Source organism: Dromiciops gliroides, chromosome 1 (assembly GCF_019393635.1).
Source record: "Dromiciops gliroides isolate mDroGli1 chromosome 1, mDroGli1.pri, whole genome shotgun sequence".
Taxonomy (NCBI): domain Eukaryota; kingdom Metazoa; phylum Chordata; class Mammalia; order Microbiotheria; family Microbiotheriidae; genus Dromiciops; species Dromiciops gliroides.
This window is the reverse complement of record NC_057861.1, coordinates 73,991,936-74,014,922: the sequence shown is the minus strand read 5'-3', so window position 1 is coordinate 74,014,922 and position 22,987 is coordinate 73,991,936. Positions and strand designations below refer to the sequence as shown.

Genomic DNA, 22,987 nt, shown 5'->3' with positions numbered 1-22,987 from the left:
AATTCATACTGGAGAAAAATGTTTTATCAGTGTTCTGGGCCTGGCCTGACTCAGCCAATCCCCTGGGAGTTTAGGTTTTTATATTGGAACAAAATGAGACATATGTAGGTCATTCAACAGTTAACAAAAGGAGATTTACATAGCTATTTCAAGAGAAAAATAATTTTAAAAGGATGTTGAATCCCCTAAATTGATTCAACTGAGGAAAGTTTCCACTGAGATCCACCAACCCGGCAGCTCATTGCCTCCTCATAGCTGTTTTGTACTCAGAGGATGAGGAAGTAATTGCAATGAGCCAACCAAGTCTTGAGGAATGTCCCAAAGTCTTTTTTTTTTTTTTTTTTGTGGAGCATGAGGGTTAAGTGACTTGCCCAGGGTCATACAGCTAATAAGTTTCAAATGTCTGAGGCTGGATTCAAACTCAGGTTCTCCTGAATCCAGGGTCAGTGCTTTATCCACTTCACCACCTAGCTGCCCCTGCAATGTCTTTTAAGGAACAATTAGCCGTTCCTCTGCATTGGGGAAGTAGTTAATATATTGTTTTTACCACCATCTGTTAACAACTGTGGGAAAACTCTAAGTCTTTTGGGGGGAGGGGGCGCAGGGGAATGAGGGTTAAGTGACTTGCCCAGGGTCACACAGCTAGTCAGTGTCAAGTGTTTGAGGCTGGATTTGAACTCAGGAACTCCTGAATCCAGGGTCAGTGCTTTACCCACTGTGCCACCTAGCTGCCCCGGAAAGCTTTAAGTCTCTGTTTAACTCAGTCTTTATTCAACATCAGAGAATTCACAATGGAGAAAACCCTTCAGTATAATGAATATAGCAAATCCTTTTTTTTTTTTTTTTGGTGAGGCAATTGGGGTTAAATGACTCGCCCAGGGTCACACAGCTAGTGTCAAGTGTCTGAGGCCGGATTTGAACTCAGGTCCTCCTGAATCCAGGGCTGGTGTGCAACCTAGCTGTCCCAGAATATAGCAAATCCTTTAGCAAAAATACACACCTTATTTGACATCATCAGTCAGTCAACAAACATTTATTAAGTACCTACTGTGTGTTTGGCACTGTTCTAAGTTGTAGGGATATAAAGAAAGGTAAAAGACAGTCCCTGCTCTCAAAGAGTTCACAATCTAATGGGTGAGACAACTTGCAAATACTTATGTACAAACAAGCATTATACATGATAAAAACTGAAATAATCAGCTGAGGGAAGGCACTAGAATTATGGTTATGAGCAGATAAAAGGAATTTTTGGGGTTAACATGAAAACTAAACACATTCATGGATAATGGCTAGATCTAGGATATCTGTGTATAGCTAAAATGGATTAGAAGAGTAGGTCATAGCACTTGAGTCGACTGGAGAACTGGTAAGTTAGGGTATTTGAGAGACAATATACACAGGGTGTTCCAAAAACCTTAGTGCAATTTTAAGCTATTAAAGCTAAGACATTTGGGACATCTTGTATGTTGAAGTCTCTTAGGGCAGGAATAGGAGCAGATGGAAAGACAGTAAGCCAGGGACTGAAAAGGTACATGCCAAGAACTACTAGGGATTTGGATTGGACAATACATTTTTTTTTTTTAATTTTAGCAGGGCAATGAGGGTTAAGTGACTTGCCCAGGGTCACACAGCTAGTAAGTGTCTGAAGCCGGATTTGAACTCAGGTACTCCTGAATCCAGGGCCAGTGCTTTATCCACTGCACCACCTAGCTGCCCCCTGGACAATACATTTTAATATCATGAACCTCAAAGGTTGCTGAATGATGTTGGTAGAGACTGGAAGTGGCAATGGGGTAACCCTTGGTACTTCTCTTTGCCAAGGAGAAATAATATACTGAGGATGAAGTTCTTTGGGTGGGACTGAAATCCTTCTACTTGCCATGATCCACAGTCGAAAGAGGGGGTTTTAACGTTTTAAACCATTCCTTTTCTTTTTTTTTTGAGGGCAATGAGGGTTAAGTGACTTGCCCAGGGTCACACAGCTAATAAGTGTCAAGTGTCTGAGGCCAAATTTGAACTCAGGTTCTCCTGAATCCAGGGCCGGTGCTTTATCCACTGAGCCACCTAGCTGCCCGCTAAACCATTCCTTCTCATGGGGAAAAACCTCCACAAGTGGAACAAAAGGGATGAGCAGAGGCTCAGTGAATTACTGGTATAAATGATATTCAATCTTGCCTAGAGAGGAGGTATGTCTAGATTGGACTGAACTTTTCCCCCTGGGCTCCAAACTTATAATAAACAGTAAGGCACCAATTTCTCAGCTGTGAAGTCCACATTTTTCCTGTTTTTAAAAGTTTACATTTCTTTTTCTTTGCAGGGAAATGAGGGTTAAGTGACTTGCCAAAAGTCACACAAAGTGTCTGAGGCCGGATTTGAACTCAGGTCCTTCTGAATCCAGGGCTGGTGCTTTATCCACTGCACCACCTAGCTGCCCCGAAAGTTTACATTTCTAATTGGTATTAACGTCTGGTCACATAAAGTGCTAGATCTTAGCTGCTTCTGATTTGTGTTTCATTATTGTGAATAGGAAGCTAGAGAAAAAGGAGAGCAACTGGGCAAGGTATACAAACAAAAGGGTGAGGAATTAATATTATGCTGTCATTTGATAACTAATATTACCCTGTAATCCAGCTTTTCCCCCATTTTGTCAAAAAACCCATCTCTTAGTCTAGCTCACAAGGTAGTCTCTAAAGGATTGGTCAAGTACCCCAGTCCCCAGGGTACTTGCTAGCTAACCTAGAGCCCTTGCCTCAATTTATAGAAAAGCAGAGGACAAGCTTGAGCTAGGCCCTCCCTCCCCAGGGGCAACTCTCATGTTCTCCGGTCTCCTTAGCAAAATTGCCAAAGGGGAGGTCAAAGGTGGGTGGGGAACCTGATTGGGATGGTTTTGTTTTTCTAGGCAGCTGGGTCCCAAAAGGTATTAACATTCCTTAATTGCCAGATCTGGGCACAACCCGAAGGCCTGAACACCAGAAGGCCAACCCATCTTTCCCAGCTGTGCCAATTGTGAAATTCCCTAACCACCCATAACTCCTTTCTTACATCTCAATAAAAAGGGGCTTTCTCATTCTTTTGGGGTTCTATACTTTGCTGAGATGGCTAGTGACTCACTTTACTAACAGTTTTGTTAATAAATTGTTGTAGTGCCTGGAAATCTTGTTTCAGTTTACCTCTGTCATTTCTTACTCACAAAGGAAACAGACTGAAAGCACAAGAGTTATCTAAATTGTGGGGACTTTCATTTTGGCTGGTGGCTCCTGAGGTACATGAGGCAGAATTTTTATTGTTATGATTTATGTACTTCTCAAAGTGTGGCTTAGGCTGAGAAGAAAAAGAGCTTAAAATAGTATTTTGGCTTCATGGCTGGCTTGTTGCTATGGTAATGAAGTCTTTTCCCCAATTGTTTTCTTCTACACATGCAGAGAAATGTTTTTATTATCCCATTTTACAGATGAGGAAACTGAGTTGGAAAGGTTAAGTGGCTTGTCCGGTATCACACACTAGCATCTGAGCAAGGATTTAAACTCAGGTCCGCCTGATTCCAAATCTAACGTTCTATCTGCTGTGTCATCTGGATGTACTTCTTGACTTCCAGTAAGTTTAGAGTACACTACTGTCTTTTTTAGAGAATTGTCTAGCTTTATCTCAACTATCCTGTATTTGTCAAGCTGAATTTTTAAATTAAGTATAGAATTTACATTTGTCTCTACTAAATTTCATATGGAGAGACAACAGGGGCTTGCAAACCTCAGTCAGGAAGATTGGATTCAAGTTTCACTTCTGATATCCCATGTGACACTGGACAAATCACTTAATGTGCCAAGAAACTCCAAATCAGGGGTGTCACGGACCCCTTTTGCAGTATGAGGAAATCTATGGACCTCTTCTCAATGTTTTTAAATGCAGAAAATACAGAATTGGGGGCAGCTAGGTGGAGCAGTGGATAGAGCACCAGCCCTGGATTCAGGACCTGAGTTCAAATCTGGCCTCAGACACTTGACACTTACTAGCTGTGTGACCCTGGGCAAGTCACTTAGCCCTCATTGCCCCACAAAAAAGAAAAAAGAAAAAATTACAAAGGAAACCAATTATATTGAAATAGTGACCAACTTTTTTTGTTATTTGTTTCAGATCCCAGGTTAAGAATCCCTACTCTAAATGTAGGGATCCAAATTTAGGGGTCTACATCAATCTGCCAATTAAATCTGCTCTACACCCCTCCCACCCCCCCACCCCCGGCAAATCATCTTAGTAGATTTGGTCCATCATCTTAGTTTGTCAGTATCTTTTTGGATCCTAACATTGACTGACATGTTAGCTATAGCTCCCACATTTGCATCATCTGTAAATTCGATAAACATGCCATCTATGTCTTTATCTGAGTTACTAATGATTAAAAAAAAAGTTAAAGAACAAAGGTCAAGCAATTACACAAAGCTCTCCACTAGGAACCTCCCTCTAAGCTGACATTGAGTCATCTAAGACTCCTCTTTGGTCCCAGTTTTTAATCCACTTAAATGAACTACTATGCAACCCATTTCTCTCTTTTGCTACAAAGGCAGCATAAGACTTTATCAAAAAGGCAAACAATTAATGATATTTTCCTTATCTGCCAGTCTAATAACCCTGTCAAAATGGAAAATGAGGATTATCTGATATAATCTAATCTTTATGAAGCTATGCTGGTTCCTCAAGATCATCACCTCCTTTTCTACATGTTCATAAATCATCCCTTTAAAAATTTGTTCTTGAATTTATTCAGGAATCAAAGTCAAGTTCACTGGAGTATAGTTTATAGAACCTACTCTCTTCTTTTGAAAAGACATTTTATCAGTCCTATAATGCTTCTCTTTCAGAAATTAGTGACAGACAACAACCACATTCACCAGTTCTCTTGGTAACTTGGGATGTAGTGTGTCTTTGCCAAGTTCCTAAAGGGAAGCTAGGTGTTCTCACTATTTACTTACTTACTCTGGGTTCCAGCTTCCTATTAACTATCTACTCCAAGTATATATCTGTCAATCTTTCCCTTAATACAGTTAAAGAAAACTCCCTTTCCCTTTTTTCCCTTTTGTATTTCTTGTTGGCCTCCAACGTTTGACATTCCTAACATGTTGTAATGGACTTATCCACGCTTTCCTATTCATCTTCCCTTATGGACTCTTTCATCTTTTATACAAGTCTTTTCAAAAATTTAAGTTGTTGATAGGTTCCTTGTATATCCATATAGGTTTCTTTGGACATCTCCTCTTTTCTTCTTCATTAAAATACAGAATTTCATCCTTAAGAGTTTTCCATCCCCCAACTGACTCCAAAAATGACTTGTTTTCTGCTTCACGTTGTGATAGAACTGCCATTTTCCCTTTCTTCATCCCATTTATTTGTTTATTTATTTATTTGGTGGGGCAATGACGGTTAAGTAATTTGCCCAGGGTCACACAGCTAGTGTTGTGTCTGAGGTCGGATTTGAACTTAGGTTCTTCTGAATCCAGGGCCAGTGCTTCATCCATTATGCCACCTAGCCGCCCTCCTCATCCCATTTGACAGGAAAGTCATTCTCTTTGTTCCTGCTATGTGATTCAAATACAAAAATACCCTTTGCGTGCAGAGTTCAGAGAGATTTATTATAAGGCCCTGTTCAGACTTTTTGTTGAAAAAAGGATAAGCTTATATCCAAGACTTTAACATATTCACTGATTATTTCTTTTAGGTAAATTCCATGATTCTGAGTAAGTTATAAGATAAGGAGTAAGATTCCTTCATTCATTCCATTCAAATTTTCTTTCATATTGATTCTCTTAAGGTTTATAAAGTGAAGAGTTCTGACAAAAAGCTTTCCCATACTAGATACACACACACAAGGTCTCTGATGTACTGAAGGGAGACTTTCTTTCCCAGTTTTGCTTTGTCCATAGTGTGAACTAGCTGATATTTGCTAGGATCACAGCTACGAGTGAAAGTATATATATTCATAGAAATAGACAGATTTTGTTGGTTGATTTTGTTTGTTTTTTGGTCAGTCAACAAGCATTTATTAAAGGTTGACTATGTGTAAAGCTCTAGGAATACAAAGGTTGTTAATGTCCTTCCTACTTTAATTATTTTGTTTTTCCTCACCTGTGAATATAATGCAAGTTCCTTATGTTTTCTGTGCATTTAGCACAGTTTTACCAATAGTAGATGCTTAATATTTATTAAATTCTCTCCACTTTGAATTCTTTGATTTTGAATGAGATGAATGTTCACTAAATGCTTTCCTACTAGCATGTATAAGTTTTCTAAGTATGTAGTTTACAATGCTGAAGAAAGTATGAGCTTGCACGAAAGGTTTTCCCACAGTCATGACATTCATAGGGTTTTTCTCCAGTATGAATTCTATAATGTTGAATCAAATGTGCAAGTGCAACAAAAGCTCTCCCACAGTCATGACATTCATAAGGTTTCTCTCCACTGTGAATTCTCTGGTGTTGTATAAGGTTACAGTGCTGAGAGAAGGCTTTACCACATTCATTACACTCATAGGGCTTCTCTCCAGTGTGAATTCTCTGGTGATCAATAAAATTAGAGCCCCGAACAAAGGTTTTCCCACATTCATTACACTCATAGGGTTTCTCTCCAGTGTGAATTCTCTGGTGTTGAATAAGGGAAGATTTTGTACTAAGGGCTTTTCCACATTCCATACATTTATAAGGTTTCTCTCCACTGTGACTTCTTTGATGTTGAGTAAGATTAGACTGCTGATAGAAGGCTTTACCACATTCATTGCACTTAAAAGGTTTTTTTCCAGTGTGAATTTTCTGGTGTTGGTTAAGATTAGAACTACGGTTGAAAGTTTTTCCACATTCTTTACACTCATAGGGTTTTTCTTCTGTGTGAATTCTCTGGTGCTGAATAAGGGTTGAGCTTACAAAGAAGATTTTCCCACATTCATTACATTGATAGGATTTTTTCCCATTGTTAATACTCTGCTGTTCAATTGGGTTTGAGTTCTGCCTGAATGTTTTCTCACATATATTAGATTTATAGTATTTCTTCCCTATACGGACTCTCTGGTCAGGATGCTGTTGGGAATTTTGTCCATTTGTATCGTATTGATGAGGCTTTTCTCCTGGAGAAATACTCTTTGAGTTAATACTGAAGCTTCTCCCAGATTCACTAAATTTGGGGAGCACTTGTCCTGGACTGTTTCTATGGGTGACTGTTACTGGCTTGAAACTTTGTTCTCTGGAAAGTGATTTCTTGAGTATTTTTCCAGTAGCATTCCTCTGAGGTCTCACTGAACTGCCTTTGATTTCACAGGTATTATGAAAGTTGGATGGCTGGGTAATATTTTCTCTGAGTATTTCCAATATTTCCCTCTTTGATTGCTTTTCTTCAGAAAGTTCTTGTGCTGGAGTCCATTCCTTTTTCTTGTTCCTGGTCTCACAATCTAAAACAAAAGATATTAATTCATTCATTTAACAAAAATTCATTGAAAACCTATGTGTGGGGCAGCTAGGTGGCGCAGTGGATAGAGCACCAGCCCTGGATTCGGGAGGACCTGAGTTCAAATCCAGCCTCAGACACTTGACACTTACTAGCTGTGTGATCCTGGGCAAGTCACAACCCCAATTGCCTCACCAAAAAAAAAACAAAAAAGAAAACCTATGTGTGCCCCAAATTTTACAGCAGACAAACATGTATATGCAACTGAGGGTACATGCTCTCAAAGAACTTATGCTTTAATAGAAGATTGCCAGTAAATGACCTAACTTGACCATTCTTTGAAGGAGACAGATATGGAAATTATGGGGAGGGTGGCTTTTGAGAAGTAAATAAATCTTACTCTTGGGAACAAGGGACAGGCAATTAACAACTATTGTCTCATTAGGGATCTTCTTGAGAGAGAGAAGGGATGGGGACCTAAAAGATGAAAGAAATAAGCCCTGGGAATAAAAAATAAAGTACATGTAGCTGAGCCCCAGGATGAAGAATTAAGAGGTCAGTGAAAGGAGTCTAAAAGGGGGGAGGCTCAAACCCAGTTACCATTCAAAGCCCAAGAGTAGCTATTCTGAAGGCTAGTTAAGCCTTCCTGCCTCTTACCTAGGTTTGTTATCTATATCAGGATTTATGCCCATGTTGTGATAAGTAGTAAAAAAAACATCCAGAGGAGTTATTTGTGAAACTGGGAGGGGAGGGGATGAAGGAGGATGAAGAGCAAGAATTCTTGCTTAGAAGTGAGTCTGAGGGGTCAGCTAAGTGGCACAGTGGATAAAGCACCAGCCTTTTATTCAGGAGGACCTGAGTTCAAATCTGGCCTCAAACACTTGACAGTTACTAGCTGTGTGACCCTGGGCAAGTCACTTAACCCCAATTGCCCCACACATACACACACACCAAAAAAAAAAGGGGGGGGGGAGAAGTGAGTCTGGGAAGAGGAGACTCTATATGGAAGGACAAATGGTGATAGTGGAGAGGTGAGGAAGAGGGTAGATAGGAAATCAGGAAGGTCAAAATCTATAGTTAGTGGGAAGGAAGAAATGGAGCTTCTGTACACTGACTGAAGGTCAAGAAGTATCTCCAGGTCTTCATACCAACAGAAGCTCCATGTATCTCCACAGACATAAGCAAAAATAAGCCCAATACAATGCAGTCACTGTGTAACAAGTGATATATGAATAGCACCAGTTATAGGAGTTTAATAGAAGATAACATTTCTGTCTGGGGTGACCAGTCAATAATGTGGGAATGACAGGCTCTTGGCCCAGGATGGAGTACACTTAAAAAGGGGTAAGGGGTAAAACATAATGTTGGAGGGTCTCTGGGAACACAAAATCTTAATATGCAATTGGTGGAGCTGCAAATTGTTCCAACTAATCTAGAGATTAATTTGAAATTACACAAGAAAAGTCACTAAGTAGTATATACACACTGACCTGATAATTACTGTGGATAAGGAGAAACTAAAAATGAAAGAGACAAGATCCCAGAAGAGACAGGAGAGGGTGGGGCCAACTTGGAGGAGGCAGGAACTATATCTTCCACTTTGAAATGTTTGAAAAACCTAAATACCCCAAAGAGTACATAGAAGGAGCCCAGTAAATGCCTATTCAATCACTGAATGAAGGAAAAGTTATCTCACTCACCTGAACAGTTGCCTCTCAGAACCTTTCTCCCCTCAGCTACCTTCATGCCCAGGACCCATGGTTCTTCCCCTCGCTCCAGCTGGGAGATCACAACGGGTTTGGACACTGGAAATCCTGATTATGGAGAAGGAAATGGGGCAGAGTGGTTTTTCTTGGTTATAGGGGGCTGTCCTAGTCGTATGTACAGACAAACAAGTGGAAGAAGGGAAAGATCTACGGAGGGCATGGCAGGAAAGGCCAAGGAAGAAATATGCACCCTGGGGCAGGGGCCCCAGAGTTGTATCCCCCTCAGGAACGGGGGGGGGGGGGGGGGGGGGGCCAGCGAATTTGTGATTTAGGCATAGAAGAGCCAGCATGTAACCTTTCTCCATTTGTAGGGTAGAACACTCCCACTTTTAAGGATGTCACTATTGGACCTTTCCTATACCTATACAACAAGGAAGATAGAAGAGAGGGAAGATTCAGACTCAAAGAAAGCTTGAAAGAAATACCCCTTTTCTTCTCTGCATGAACCTTATGGCCTGGGAAAAGGAAGCAAAAACATTCTGTTCCTAAGCCAAGATGGAATTAGGAATTTCTGATCCTTGTTTGGAGCCCAAACCCAACTAGTTCCTTAAGACCCTATAGTTATTTACGATATAGGAAATCATGAGAGTCAGACTCGAGTCCTAAGAAGGACACCTTACCCAATGAGATAATATTCCTATAGGTCTCCAGCATCACATCCCGGTAGAGATACTTCTGAGCAGGGCCCAGGCAGGCCCACTCCTGCTGGGTGAGGTATACAGCCACATCTTCAAAAGTCACCAATGCCTGAAATGAGACCCTCCTGTTGTAGTCCTAGGGACTGTCCCAAGGTAGGGGACATGGTAGTAGGAAGATTATAGGCAAGTATGCATGTCTAGGAGTGCTCACTATGTCAAATGTGTGCATTTTATTAATATCTGAATGCTGCTATCTATGAACCTAAGTAATACAAGCATGCGTCTATGTTGAGTATAAGGGTTGTTTGTGAATGAAACTCACTTCTCAAAAAAGGACTGACAAGATGTACACACTTGGTAGGTATAGGAGTATTACAAATAGTACCCCACCTCCCCCACAATGGATTGAGATTACTCGTTCCAAACCTCCTTTTTCAGGTACAGTAACTCAGAGGGACTGTATCTTCAAATCCTGTGACGCAGGTTTACAGACTCTGTGCAGGTGGATTTGGCAGGCAAAAGGATAGAGTCCATACAAAATAACTCATGGTTAGGTCTAACCCATGGGAAGAAGAGAAGTGCTTGGTTTAGGAAAGGAACTAAGCCTATGAGGGAGCTTAGGAGTGCTAGCAATGACTTTGCAGGAAAGATAGCTCACCTGGGCTCTGGCTGATAGGAGCTCAGCTGCCATTGCCTTGTCTTCTAGCCTCCCCTTAGAGGCACAAGCAGAAACCTGGGGAGCAGATGGAACTGGAGAGGGAAAGGATCATGAGGAGACTATACCTGACCCACCCTAACTTTCCAACTAGTATCTGACCCTAAAATTTCTTAGCCCTCTCTGGGTCCAACCAGAGACACAAGGACAATCCTTTCCTGCTCCCTCTGTTGTCACAACATTTTAAATGTGTCTGTGTGCATATGTACATGTGACCCACTGTTCACCCTGACCACCGTGAACGTAAGTGCATGTGAATACTATAAACCATGCAGAATGCAGCAAGTCAGCAAGGGAAGCCAACATCTCTGGATGAGGGCAGTGTATGTGTTAACTGGAAAGCAAGAAGTACAGAAATCACAGAAAATTTAACTTTCTTTTGTGCCAAGACCATTCTATGCCCTCTTTCAAATCTATTTTTAAGATTTATCAACTCCCTTGTTTGATTCTAGTTACCCCCTTGCAATTGTGTATCTATTACTGTTTATGTGAAAGGAGTTGTTTATGCTTAAATAAATATGGAAAAGCCCTTCAATGAATTGGCCCCTTTCCCACCTCCCCAACTTTATTCTTCATCACCCTCCTAGAGGCATTTCTTCTCCAGGCAAAATGAAGCCCTGAATGCAGTGTAACCCAGTCCTCAATCAGGACACTTTCAGATCTTTGGTAAAGTCTGACCAGGGCCATCATCTCCTTCCATCAAGAGTTGCAGAACCACCCAGGTCAGATGTCTCAGGCAAGAGTTAGAGAATACTGGAGAAATCCGAAAAACACAGGGTAAGGAAAAGGCCTATGAAGGGGTTAGAAGGGGTTATCATGCACTGCCCCGCCCTGAGGAGAGATCTACTACTACACCAATGGGAAAGTTCACAAAGATGAGTCTCTTCATCTTCTTCAATCCCCTCCTTCAACCAGGTACAGGCCCAAGATTACATTAATTTCTCCCTAGTCTCACACCCCCATCCCCTTGTGCAATGCTGCCCCAATGTCTTCCTCAGTTGTGTTTGGGCTCAGGGTCCCATCTGTGCTCAGTTAGGATGTTTCTGCCCCCTGTTCTCGGGTCACAGTTGGTCAATCCAGTCAGGAACAAGATGGATTCTCTGACCTCTTCAGAAATTGTACCTTCCTGGGGGCAGCTAGGTGGCGCAGTGGATAAAGCACTGGCCTTGGATTCAGGAGGACCTGAGTTCAAATGCGGCCTCAGACACTTGACACTTAACTAGCTGTGTGACCCTGGGCAAGTCACTTAACCCTCATTGCCCTGAAAAAACAAACAAAAACAAAAGAAATTATACCTTCCTCCTTTCCCAAGTTCCCTGCAGGAGACCTAGCCTCACTGCCTCAAGCCTAGAATTCTTCTCCATAATTCAATCTTCCCCAAATCCACTCTTCTTCCAGATTTTCCTGTTTCTGTTATGAGCATAATTCTTCCAGTCACCCAGATTCACAGCCCTAGTGTCATCCTTAACTCCTGACTTTTACTCACTCCACAATCAGCTGCAAAATCTTGTCATTTCTCCCTCCACATTTCTTTCATTTGTCCCTTCTCTCCATTCATGTAGCTACTATCATTTCACCTCTCACCTGTATTACTGTAGGCCTCGTAATTGGTCTCCCTGCCTCAGGTCTCTCTTCACTCCACTGATCCCCCCCACACCATTCAAAGGTATTTTCCTTGAGGAGCAAACAAAACACCTGTTTCACATTAAAAGACTATCATCTAGAGGCAGCTAGGTGACGTAAGTGGATAAAGCACTGGCCTTGGATTCAGGAGGACCTGAGTTCAAATCCAGCCTCAGACACTTGACACTTAACTAGCTGTGTGACTCTGGGCAAGTCACTTAACCCTCATTGCCTTGCCTTGCCAAAAAAGACTATCATCTACCTTTCCAGCCTCATCACCCACTAATCCTGTTCACACATTCTTGTTCAGTTAAATGGCCCTTTTGACTGTGCTTCATAAACAGCCCTCACTGGAATATCTGTCCTCCTCCTGCTGTCCCTTGGAATCTCTAGTTTCCTTCATGGTTCAACTTAAGAATAACTTTCTAAGTGAGGCCTTTCCTCACCTCCCTGGCTGTTAAAGTCTTCCCTCCAAAATTACTATATGGTATCTGGAGCAGCTAGGTGGCACAGGATAGTCAGAAGGTCATGAGTTCAAATCTGGCCTCAGACACTTGACACTTAGCTGTGTGACCCTAAGCAAGTCACTTAACTCCAATTGTCTCAAACATCTGGAGCCATCTCCAGTTGTCCTGATATATACCTTGCCACTGGACCCAGATGGCTCTGGAGGAGTGAGTGAGGCTGGTGACTCCCTCACTTAAATCCAATTTACTCAGTCATGACATTACCTCTGGATGTCATGGTTCTCTTAGAGAAGGAAGGACAAATAACAACTATTTTGTATCTATTTCATACTAATTCCTATATGTACATGCCTTCTCCTCTAGATAGACTGTAAGCTTGTCTTTATTTTTTTTTAATAAACATTTTTATTGAAAGTTTTGAGCTTCAAATTCTATCTCTCTCCCTCCTCCCTCAGGCAGTAAACAATCAGATATAGGTTATACATGTCCAATATATAAAACATTCTCATATTAGTCATTTAGTATAAAAGAAAAAAATGAAAGAAAGTAAAAAATGACTATTCAATCAATATCAGTTCTTTCTCTGGAGGTGGAATTTATGCCTTATCACTGGTCCTTTGGGATTGTCTAGGATCACTGTATTGCTGAGAATAGCCAAGTCATTCACAATTCTTCATCGAACAATATTGCTGTTACTGTATACCATGTAAGCTTTTCAAAGGCAAAATTTTGCCTTTGTCTCACTTTTGTTTCTACGTCCACAGTATCTAACACAGTCCCTGGCACATAATAAGCACCTAATAAATGCTTGATATTTGATGGCCAGAGGGAAGAGTCTGGCACACAGAAGACCTAACACTATTTTGTGGTTTACTGATAGCCTATTTACAAAGTTGTTGTTCAGTCATTTCAGTTATGGTAAACTTTTCATTACCCCATTTGGGGTTTTCTTGGCAAAGATACTAGAGTCTTTTGCTATTTCCTTCTCCAGTTCATTTTACAGATGAGGAAACTGAGGCAAACAGGGTTAAGCAACTTGCCCAGATTTGGATTCTGGAAGAAGAGTCTTCCTGACTGGGGCAGCTAGATGGCACAGTGGATAGAGCACCGGCCCTGGAGTCAGGAGTACCTGAGTTCAAATCCGCTTAACACTTACTAGCTGTGTGACCCTGGGCAAGTCACTTAACCCCAATTGCCCCTCAAAAAAAACAAAACAAAACAAAAAAAAAAATTTATGCTACTAGTCTCAAATGGACCCTTATTACAGAAAGGTAATCCTACTGTTCTCTAATAGATTCCCCCTACCCCACTCACCACCTCAGTTGACCCAAACCTTTTTGTCTCTCCTCCAGCCTTCTCTACCACTCCCTCCACACACCTTCTCAGCTGAGGACCTTGCCTTGCACATCACTGAAAAACTGTGGTAAAAATTATTTGTGGTAAAGATTAATATTCCCGTTTTTAGCTAACTCACACCTGGCCCACCCCGAGGTTACATTTGCTACTGAGAAAGGCAGCTTTTGAAGGACCTCCCCTTTTGGGGGAGGAGAGATTGAATGCTCCCTGAAGGGAGGCAGGCTGCTTCTGGGCTCTTGTGCTGGCAGCACATATTCGTGCTCTTGGTGTGGCTCCCGAGCAACCTTAAACTATTGGGCTGTTCAGGTGTTTGGTGAGTTTAATTATGAAAAACCCTAATAGGCTAAGTTTAGAGTTAAGAGCATTTCTCTGTATTTCTATTCTCCTATTTCCTTATCTTTGATTTTTATTAGTTTCACCTTTGTTGTTTAATTAATTCCCAAGTAATAAAATCTGATCCTTTTGTGAACTAAAGCTTAGAGGCTCCTTTCTTATTGGCCTGGGAAAAATATCTAAAAAAGGCAGTTCAGAGGGGAGGGTTAAACCTAAAAGGTCCCTCATATTCCGAGACCCCAATGTTAAGGCGAATCACCCAAATAACACTCCGTATATCAAATTTTGGCCCTCACAAAACTAAGGGTCATTCACCCACTGAACCCCTTCTTCCTTCCTCCTCTTCTCACACCCCTTTGACATTGTTCCCCACTGTCTCACTCTAGTCTTATGATGAAGTGACTTCTGCTTGCCAAGGCCAATCCCCCAATCTTTGATCTCATCACCTCCATTTTCTTCAGCAGATTGCCCCCATTGTCATCTCTACTCTTTTGATAACTTTCAGTCTCTCCCTATTTCCTGGTTCCTTCCCGCTACCCTTAAATACACCCAAGTCTATCCCTTTAGAAAATCCTCACCAGATCCTATCACCCTTCAGCTATTGTCTTATATCTCTCCTCCCCTAAGGAGCTGAACTCTTAGGGGGGAAAAACTATCTATATGAGATGCCTCTACTTCCTCTCTTCATTCTCTTCCTAATGAGATATTTGTAAAGCACTTAACATGGTGCCTGGCACTTAGGAGGTGCTTAAAATAAATGCTGATTCCCTTCTTCCATCATTAAACTGAAACAACTCTCTTCAAAGTTACCTATTGCCGGGGGCAGCTAGGTGGCGCAGTGGATAAAGCACTGGCCCTGGATTCAGGAGTACCTGAGTTCAAATCTTGACACTAGCTGTGTGATGCTGGGCAAGTCACTTAACCCCCACTGCCCTGCCAAAAAAAAAAAGTTACCTATTGCCAAATATAATGGCGTTTCCTTAGTCCTCATCCTTCTTTATCTCTCTGTAGCACAGGACACTGTTAACCACTTTTTCTTACAGGATATTCTCTCCTCTCTGGATTTTTACCACTGCTCTCTGTTGCTTTTCCCATCTTTCTAATCATTCCTTTTCAGTCTCTGCCTATTGATCATCAATGTCATGCCCACTAACTGTGGGTGTCCTAAATAAAGGCTGGCTTCCTTTAAAATTAAAGTGAAGTGATCAAAAAAAGAGAAAAAGGACCTATTTTAACAAAAATATCTGTACTAAGTTTTTGTGGTGACAAAGAAATTAAAACTAAGAGTGTAACTATCAACTGGGGAATAGCTGAAAAAAAAATTATGAATATGAACATAATTGTGTCATAAGAAATTATGAAAAATAGTTTCAGAGAAACCTGAGAAGACTTGTAATGAACTTGTTATGGGCCCAGAGCAGCCCAGAAGTTCTCTGGGGTACATCAAGGAAGCTTCTCCTTGAGAAGCTAAACCAAGGGACAGACACACCTAAAAAGATAAGTGGAACTAGATTGGACAGAGCTAGCTTCGGGATCTCCACCCTACATTCTAGTTTCCCTTACCCCAGGGGAGATAAGTTTGGGTGTGGCTGCTGCCTTGGTGTCCGGAGGAGATGGCTGGAGAGATCTGTAGCCACCCCTCCTCCAGCCACCACCAGTGGGGGATGGTCCTCCCTCACTAAAGGAACTTTCCACAGTCAGATGGTCACCCCCATCAGTCCTCTATAAAAAGTACCTGCCAGTCTCCTGCTCAAGAAGACTGGTAGCTCAGAGCCACACTCTGCCATGCCTTTCTCCCCATAAGAAGTCCAAGGATTTCTTTCATGGTTTCCCTTCCCTTCCTTAGCCCGGAAATAAACTATTATCTTATTCTAATTGCTTCTGTGTGCAAGAGGGTGTAATTTTTTAAAGAGGAATTCCTAAGGACCCCAAACTCCTACGCCAAACCCCTAACCCCTTACCCCTACCCAAATCCCCCTACCCTATTTTCCCTATGACAGAACCTACGTAAAGTGAAGTGAGCAGGACCAGGAGAACAACTTATATGATAACTATATTGTTAAAAAAAAAATCTTTGAAAGCCTTATGATGACCAAACATGATTCCAGAGAACCAGTGATGAAGCATGCTACCTACTTCCTTCCAGAAACATGATGGGCTCAGGAAACAGAATGAAATACACACTTTTTTGGATACAGCCAATGTGGGAATTTGTCTTGCTTTGACTATACACATTGGTTACAAGGGTTGGGTTTTTGGAGGGTTGTTTGTTTGTGGGGTTTTTTGGTGGGAGTTGGGGGAGGTGGAAAAGACAGTAGATCTTTGTTAATCAAAAAAAGAATCAAATTTAATTTTTTTAAGAGACTCAGCTCAAGTGCTACATCCTATAGGTTTTTATTGGTCCTCTAGTGGCTAGCACCTTCCCCTGTAAGGCTACTTTCTATCTACTGAGAACGGCAAAATTTACTAAGAAGTGATTCCCCACCCAGTCCCCTCTTTCCCAGGCAATTCATTTGCCTGGGGCTGACTGTCTTAGTCATTTCCAGACTCTAGATGGACTTGTGGACCTTCCCCCAAGCAACTTATCCCCTCCCAATGCTCCCCACCTCACTCCCAGGACTTTACGTTATTATGTAAAAAGGGTCCCCCTACATTAGGTAGTTTCTATTCAGAGTCAGTAGCCTATACTTAATTTAGGAGCAGTTCTATTATTTCTTTTGTCAAAGGTTCATTTACATTAATTAGCTATATGTCACTCTGGAGCAATCTTTTGGTTCCCTTTTTGTTCTGTTACCCCATTAAAAACCCTGTTCTCTGTTCCCATCTTGGGTATTCCTAGCTTCAGAGCTTTGTGATACCAGGAGCTATAGTTCCTCTGCCCCGATTAAAGACCTTATTTCTCCTATATTGATTGTTTCTTTAATTTCCAGGTTAACATATGGGGGCTCTTTCCAGGATTTGAAGACTTCATGCCCAGCCAGCCACCGTTTTTGACCTCCGGATGCTCGGTGCCTGTAGGAATCTTTTGTATTCCAGTCTGGACTCAAATTTGGAGGCCTGGCCTGGGTAAGGGTCTCTCAAATTCAGAACCCATGTCCTTTTCGCTTGAGTTCCTAAAAAGCTCTTTGGTCGGGGGTCTGGTTATGTCCATGGATGATTTTTGTTATCGGTCCATTCTGACAGGTCCCCCAAAGGGGACGGCTGCAGGTTTTTATGGATCATATGTGGCCACTCCAACAGGTCCTGGAAAGGACGGCTGCCAGGTTTTGTTTTCAAATCATGTACCACATGATTGCAAGTGCTAGCAGAGTTCAAGTCTGACCCACAACACTGATGGCCACAGTGGGGTCACTCCTTTTTGAGTTTGGTCTTGATTCTGCCAGCTAAAGGCCCTGAGTGGGACTTTGCTTTTTTTTTTTTTCCTTTTTCAATGGCATTTTGAATCAATTAAGCGAGAATCTGAATCTGAACTCTCCTCCCTTTAAAAAGAGGGAGGAAAATAGGATTTTTGTTTTGTTTTTAGTGAGGCAATTGGGGTTAAGTGACTTGCCCAGGGTCACACGGCTAGTAAGTGTTAAGTGTCTGAGGAAAATAGGATTTTTGATAGGACATTTTGTCCCTCAGAAAAAGGCCTAATTTTATAAAAAAAAAAAATTTGATCTGGCTCAAATTAAGAGGTCTTTGAGAATAGAGGAGAGCTCAATTTGTGCATGCTAAATTATCTTAAGAATATTTACCGGGGCGGCCAGGTGGCGCAGGGGATAAAGCACCGGCCCTGGATTCAGGAGTACCTGAGTTCAAATCCGGCCTCAGACACTTGACACTTACTAGCTGTGTGACCCTGGGCAAGTCACTTAACCCCCATTGCCCCGCGCAAAAAAAAAAAAAAGAATATTTACCATTATTGTTTTTGTGTCTGTCCTTTTAGAATGCTATTAGTGTTAAAATGTTCTATATGTGTCCCTTGTTTTTCAAGCTGAGTCCTTTATCTTGCACTATGTTAGCAATCCTCTTTGCCACTGTCATGGAGCGCAGAGCACCCCAGAATTTCTCTGGGGCACACCGAGGAATCTTCTCCTTGAGAAACTAAACCAGAGGACAGATAACGCCTAGAGAGATAAACTGAACCAAGTCGGACTGAGCTAGCTTCCGATTCCTACCCCTCATTCTGGTCTCCCTTACCCCGGGGAGATAAGTTTGGGTGTGGCTTTGGCCTTAGTGTTCTGAAGAGGGATCTGTAGCCACCCCTCACCCAATTCCTTTAGTCACTACCAGTGGGGGATGGTCCTCCACTCCTCACCCAATTCCCTCAGCTACCACCAGTGGGGGATGGTCCTCTCTCACTAAAGGAACTTTTCACGGGCAGATGGGCCACCCCCATCAGTCCCCTATAAAAGTACCTTCCAGTCTCCTGTTCGAGGAGATTTGGTACCTCTGAGCCATGTGCTTTATGCCAAATCTCAAGGATTTCTTTCATGGTTTCCTTCCCCCCACCCTTCCCTCCCCTTGCTCCTAAATAAACTGTCACCTTATTCTAACTACATTTTGTGTGCAAGAGGGTGTAATTCTTTAAAGAGGAATTCCTAAGAACCCCAACCCGTACCCCATTTCCCACCATATCACCACTCAAAGTAGAATTATCAGAAAGGTAATTTACACAGAGGAAGTTAGACTATAGCTTGATTTAATTTCTACCTGTTTTTATGAAATTTGTTCAAACTTTAGTTGAGAATTGATCTTCAATATTAGTTTAAATCCAGGTTTTATGAATCCCAAATCAAGGTTAATTAGGTTCTTTTTAAATTTGGGGAACTATCTGGCTTCTCAAGTCACCAGTGTTTATCACCAGGTAAAAATGAGTTTATTGATGTCATGGGGTGCAGAGCACCCCAGAAATTCTCTGGGGCACATCAAGGAATCTTCTCCTTGAGAAACTAAACCAGAGAACAGATAACGCCTAGGGAGATAAGTGGAACCAAATCCAGACTGAGCTAGCTTCGGATTTCCACCCTTCATTCTGGTCTCCCTTACCCTAGGGAGATAAATTTGGGTGTGGCTGCTGCCTTTGTGTTCTGAAGAGGGATCCCCCCACCCAATTCCTCTAGTCACTACCAGTGGGGGATGATCCTCCACTCCTCACCCAATTTTCCCAGCTACCACCAGTGGGGGATGGTCCACCCTCACTAAAGGAACTTTCCACAGGCAGATGGTCCACCCCCATCAGGCCTCTATAAAAGTACCTACCAGCCTCCTGTTCGAGGAGATTTGGTACCTCTGAGCCATGTGCTTTGTGCCTGTCTCCCCATGAGAAGTCCAAGGATTTCTTTCATGGTTTCCCTCACCCCACCCTTCCCCCTAAATAAATTACCACCTTATTCTAACTACTTTTGTGTGCAAGAGGGTGTAATTCTTTAAAGAGGAATTCCTAAGAACCCCAACCCCCTCCCAAATCCGTACCCCATTTCTCCCATTACAATAATAATGGTCTGATATTGAAATGCTAATAGATGGGCTTCAGATAAACTGAGAATTTACTGTTTGGGAATAGTTCCAGTTGTAACTGAAGGGTAATCCTAGCTATAGTTCCTCTGCCCCATTAAAGACCTTATTTCTCCTATATTGATTGTTTCCTTAATTTCCAGGTTAACACTACTATGTATTTAACTTGTAACTACTGATTTTTGTATATACTGTTTCCACCATTACAGGGTAAACTCCTAGAGATCACAGTCTGTTTTTTTTTTTCTTCTTTGTATCCCTAGCACTTAGGCCAGTCCCTAGCATACAGTAAACACTTAGTACTTGTTGACTGAATGACAGAATCATTTTCTTCCCTTAATGAAAACTATGCCTGTTATTATATGCAGAAATAATTTCTAATAGTATAAAAATACCCCACAATTCTGGTAGCTCTCTCTGGGAACAACTAAGATGTTAACAGGGAAGGTGGCCTTGGTAATAATTTAAACCTGAATATTCAATTCAACCAACATGTATTGTGTACCTACTATGTGCTGAGAACTACACGTCTACTACTCTGGAGAAATACAGAGTTGAAATAAGACAGTTCCTACCCTTGTGAAGGTAGTAGGGATATAACATACACATGCACATAACTTTAATACTTAGGCACATTTGAAAGACGCAAAACAAAGTACTAGGTAAGGTCCAAGGGTTTTTGGTTTTTTGTTTTTCCTGCTGGGGTAACAGGGGAGGTTGATTCATGGAGGAGATAACATTTGAATTGGGCTTTAAGGACTGCTACGCATTCAACAGATTTTAGCACAATCTGGAAACATCGCACCTTTGCAGCCCTAATTCACACTACTCTGCATGAGTCAATTCAATTTTTTTAAAAGTTTGTTAAGTGTCTGTTTAATAGAAGGCATTATTTCGGGCACTGGGGATACAACAATGAAAAATGTTAGACTAATTTACTTCAAAGAGCTTAAATTACACTAAAGAGGAAATGACACATACATAAATACAGAGTGCCTTACACATAGTAAACAATTAATAAAAGCTTACTAACAAATGAAGCATAAGGAAGGGTATAATGGGTGCAAAGGAGAGATCTGAGCCAAATGACCTAGGAAAATTTGAAAAGGAAGAAATCATTTTCAAGGGGAAAGGCTGGGGGAGGAGGGGGAATAAAGGAAAGGTTTCATGGAGAAGATGGCACAGTAGAAAGAATGCTGGCCTTAGACACATAAGTCCCCGGGTTCAAATCCCAGTCTTACTCCTAGGTGACCTTTGGTCAGTCAACTGAAATCTCTAGAACTCAGTTTACGATTATGGAATAGGAGGGGAGATAGACTAGACCAATGAGGTCCGGTCCAGCTCTTTATCTGTTTTTTTTTTTTTGAATGCCATAACCTACTCTTTCTTCTCTCATTCCGCTCTCACCCCATCACGGAGTCACTCTGGATTCCCAAGAGCCTCTCCCTCCCACAGCAATGACTGCCCTTGCCCCCTCCCCTGGTGTGCCCTGGCTTGCTCCCCCACCCAGAACCGAGGGTGGCCAGGGAGGGATGGAAAGCATGGGAAGGAGGGGGGGGCGGCACGTGTTCTGCTCACAGGAGCCTGACTTCAAACTTGCTGGCTTTTTAACAGGGACTCGGTGGTTTCCCCACAGTTCCAAGTACAAACATAACTTACGGGACTCCACTGAACAAGGTGGAGGGTGGAGGGGAGAGGGAAGGTACCCTGGTCCTCTCTCAGTCTTCCCCACCCACCCCCAGGGCCCGGATAGGACTCACCCTCCACAGTGGGAAGAGACTAGATTGCCCACGGAGCCATACCATCCCCGCCGGAAGTTCCGCCCCATGGAAAAAAAAGGACCTAGACCGGAAGTGCAGGCTTGACTCTCGCCGTTCCACTGAAAAGTATTAACAGGAGCACAAACCATAGAGACGACGAGTCCTCCTTCTGCCTAGAGTGGTCCCTACTTGCCGCCAACTGATAAAGGGGTTCTCATTCAGATCAGACTAAAGGCATCAAACTGAAATTTTTTAATGCTTTCTTAAAATTTTTGAAAGAGGGAGCAGGAGAGGTTTTGTATGCTTCCACACTTCCCCAATTATCATTCTTTATCAATTAGCCAATCTTAATTAGCTTTTACTTAGGGGTTCTTAATTTTTTTTATGTCATGGATCTTTTTTTTTTTTCCAGTGAGGCAATTAGGGTTAAGTGACTTGCCCAGGGTCACACAGCTAGTAGGTGTCAAGTGTCTGAGGCCGAATTTGAACTCAGGTCCTCCTCACTCCTGGGCCGGTGCTCTATCCACTGCGCCACCTAGCTGCCCCTATCCCTTTGTTAATAAAGCTTAGGGACCTTTTCTCAGAGTATGCATTTTTAAATGCATAAAGTAAAATACATAGCATCACAAAGGAAACTAACTGTAATTAACACCTAGCATATATAAATAAAATATATAAAGCACTTTGAAACCTTAAAGCCCTATATAAATGCCACTATTATTAGTAAATACTGAAATACAGTTGTTAGAATATGTAAAAAACAAGTCCACAGACCCCAAGTTAATAATGTCTGAGTCAGAGATATTTACCAAAGTGGTATAATAATAATAGTTCTCTGAGATTTGCAAAGCACTTAAGAAATATTTTATCCTGGGAGATAGGTGCTATTATTATCCCCATTTTACAGGTGACAAAATTGAGACATAAATTGATTTACCCAGGGTCAGAAAGCTAGTAGATAATCGAGACGGGATTTGAACTGGGTCCTCCTTGCTCAAAGTCAAGGGCTCTATCCATTATACCACATATGTAAGAACAATTGATTTTTTTTTTTTTGCGGGGCAATGGGGGTTAAGTGACTTGCCCAGGGTCACACAGCCAGTAAGTGTCAAGTGTCTGAGGCTGGATTTGAACTCAGGTACTCCTGAATCCAGGGCCGGTGCTTTATCCACTGCGCCACCTAGCTGCCCCCGAACAATTGATTTTTTAAAAATTCTGCAGATTCTGTGACATTCTCCCACCAATACATAGAGATCAGGGGGAAGTAGCCTCAAATTTGTAGCACACATGGCAAACCCTTATTTCACAGTTTTTGAAGTCCTTTTGCTGGAGTCTTCAAGATGTTCCCATTAGGTAGACATGGTATATCTTTTCTGATGGGTTCCTTTCAGAACCATGACTTTTC

At 41.9% G+C, this 22,987-nt stretch overlaps 1 protein-coding gene across 3 annotated transcripts; it reads right to left on the bottom strand.

Annotated features, from left to right (window-relative positions):
- Positions 1-4,238: 4,238 nt before the first annotated feature.
- On the bottom strand, positions 4,239-21,683 carry LOC122736459 (zinc finger protein 501-like). Of its 3 annotated transcripts, XM_043978698.1 has the most exons (5): positions 21,583-21,683; positions 10,488-10,579; positions 9,812-9,938; positions 9,126-9,239; positions 4,239-7,429 (listed from the first exon to the last, which is right to left on the bottom strand). In XM_043978698.1, the coding sequence occupies exons 2-5, from the start codon at positions 10,518-10,520 to the stop codon at positions 6,279-6,281; spliced, it is 1,425 nt and encodes a 474-aa protein (XP_043834633.1). In that variant the 5' UTR covers positions 10,521-10,579; positions 21,583-21,683; the 3' UTR covers positions 4,239-6,278. The 3 variants fall into 3 exon arrangements, with proteins under 3 accessions (XP_043834633.1, XP_043834632.1, XP_043834634.1); XM_043978697.1 differs by lacking the exon at positions 10,488-10,579 and having other exon boundaries at positions 21,583-21,636; XM_043978699.1 differs by lacking the exon at positions 21,583-21,683 and having other exon boundaries at positions 10,488-11,705.
- Positions 21,684-22,987: the final 1,304 nt, after the last annotated feature.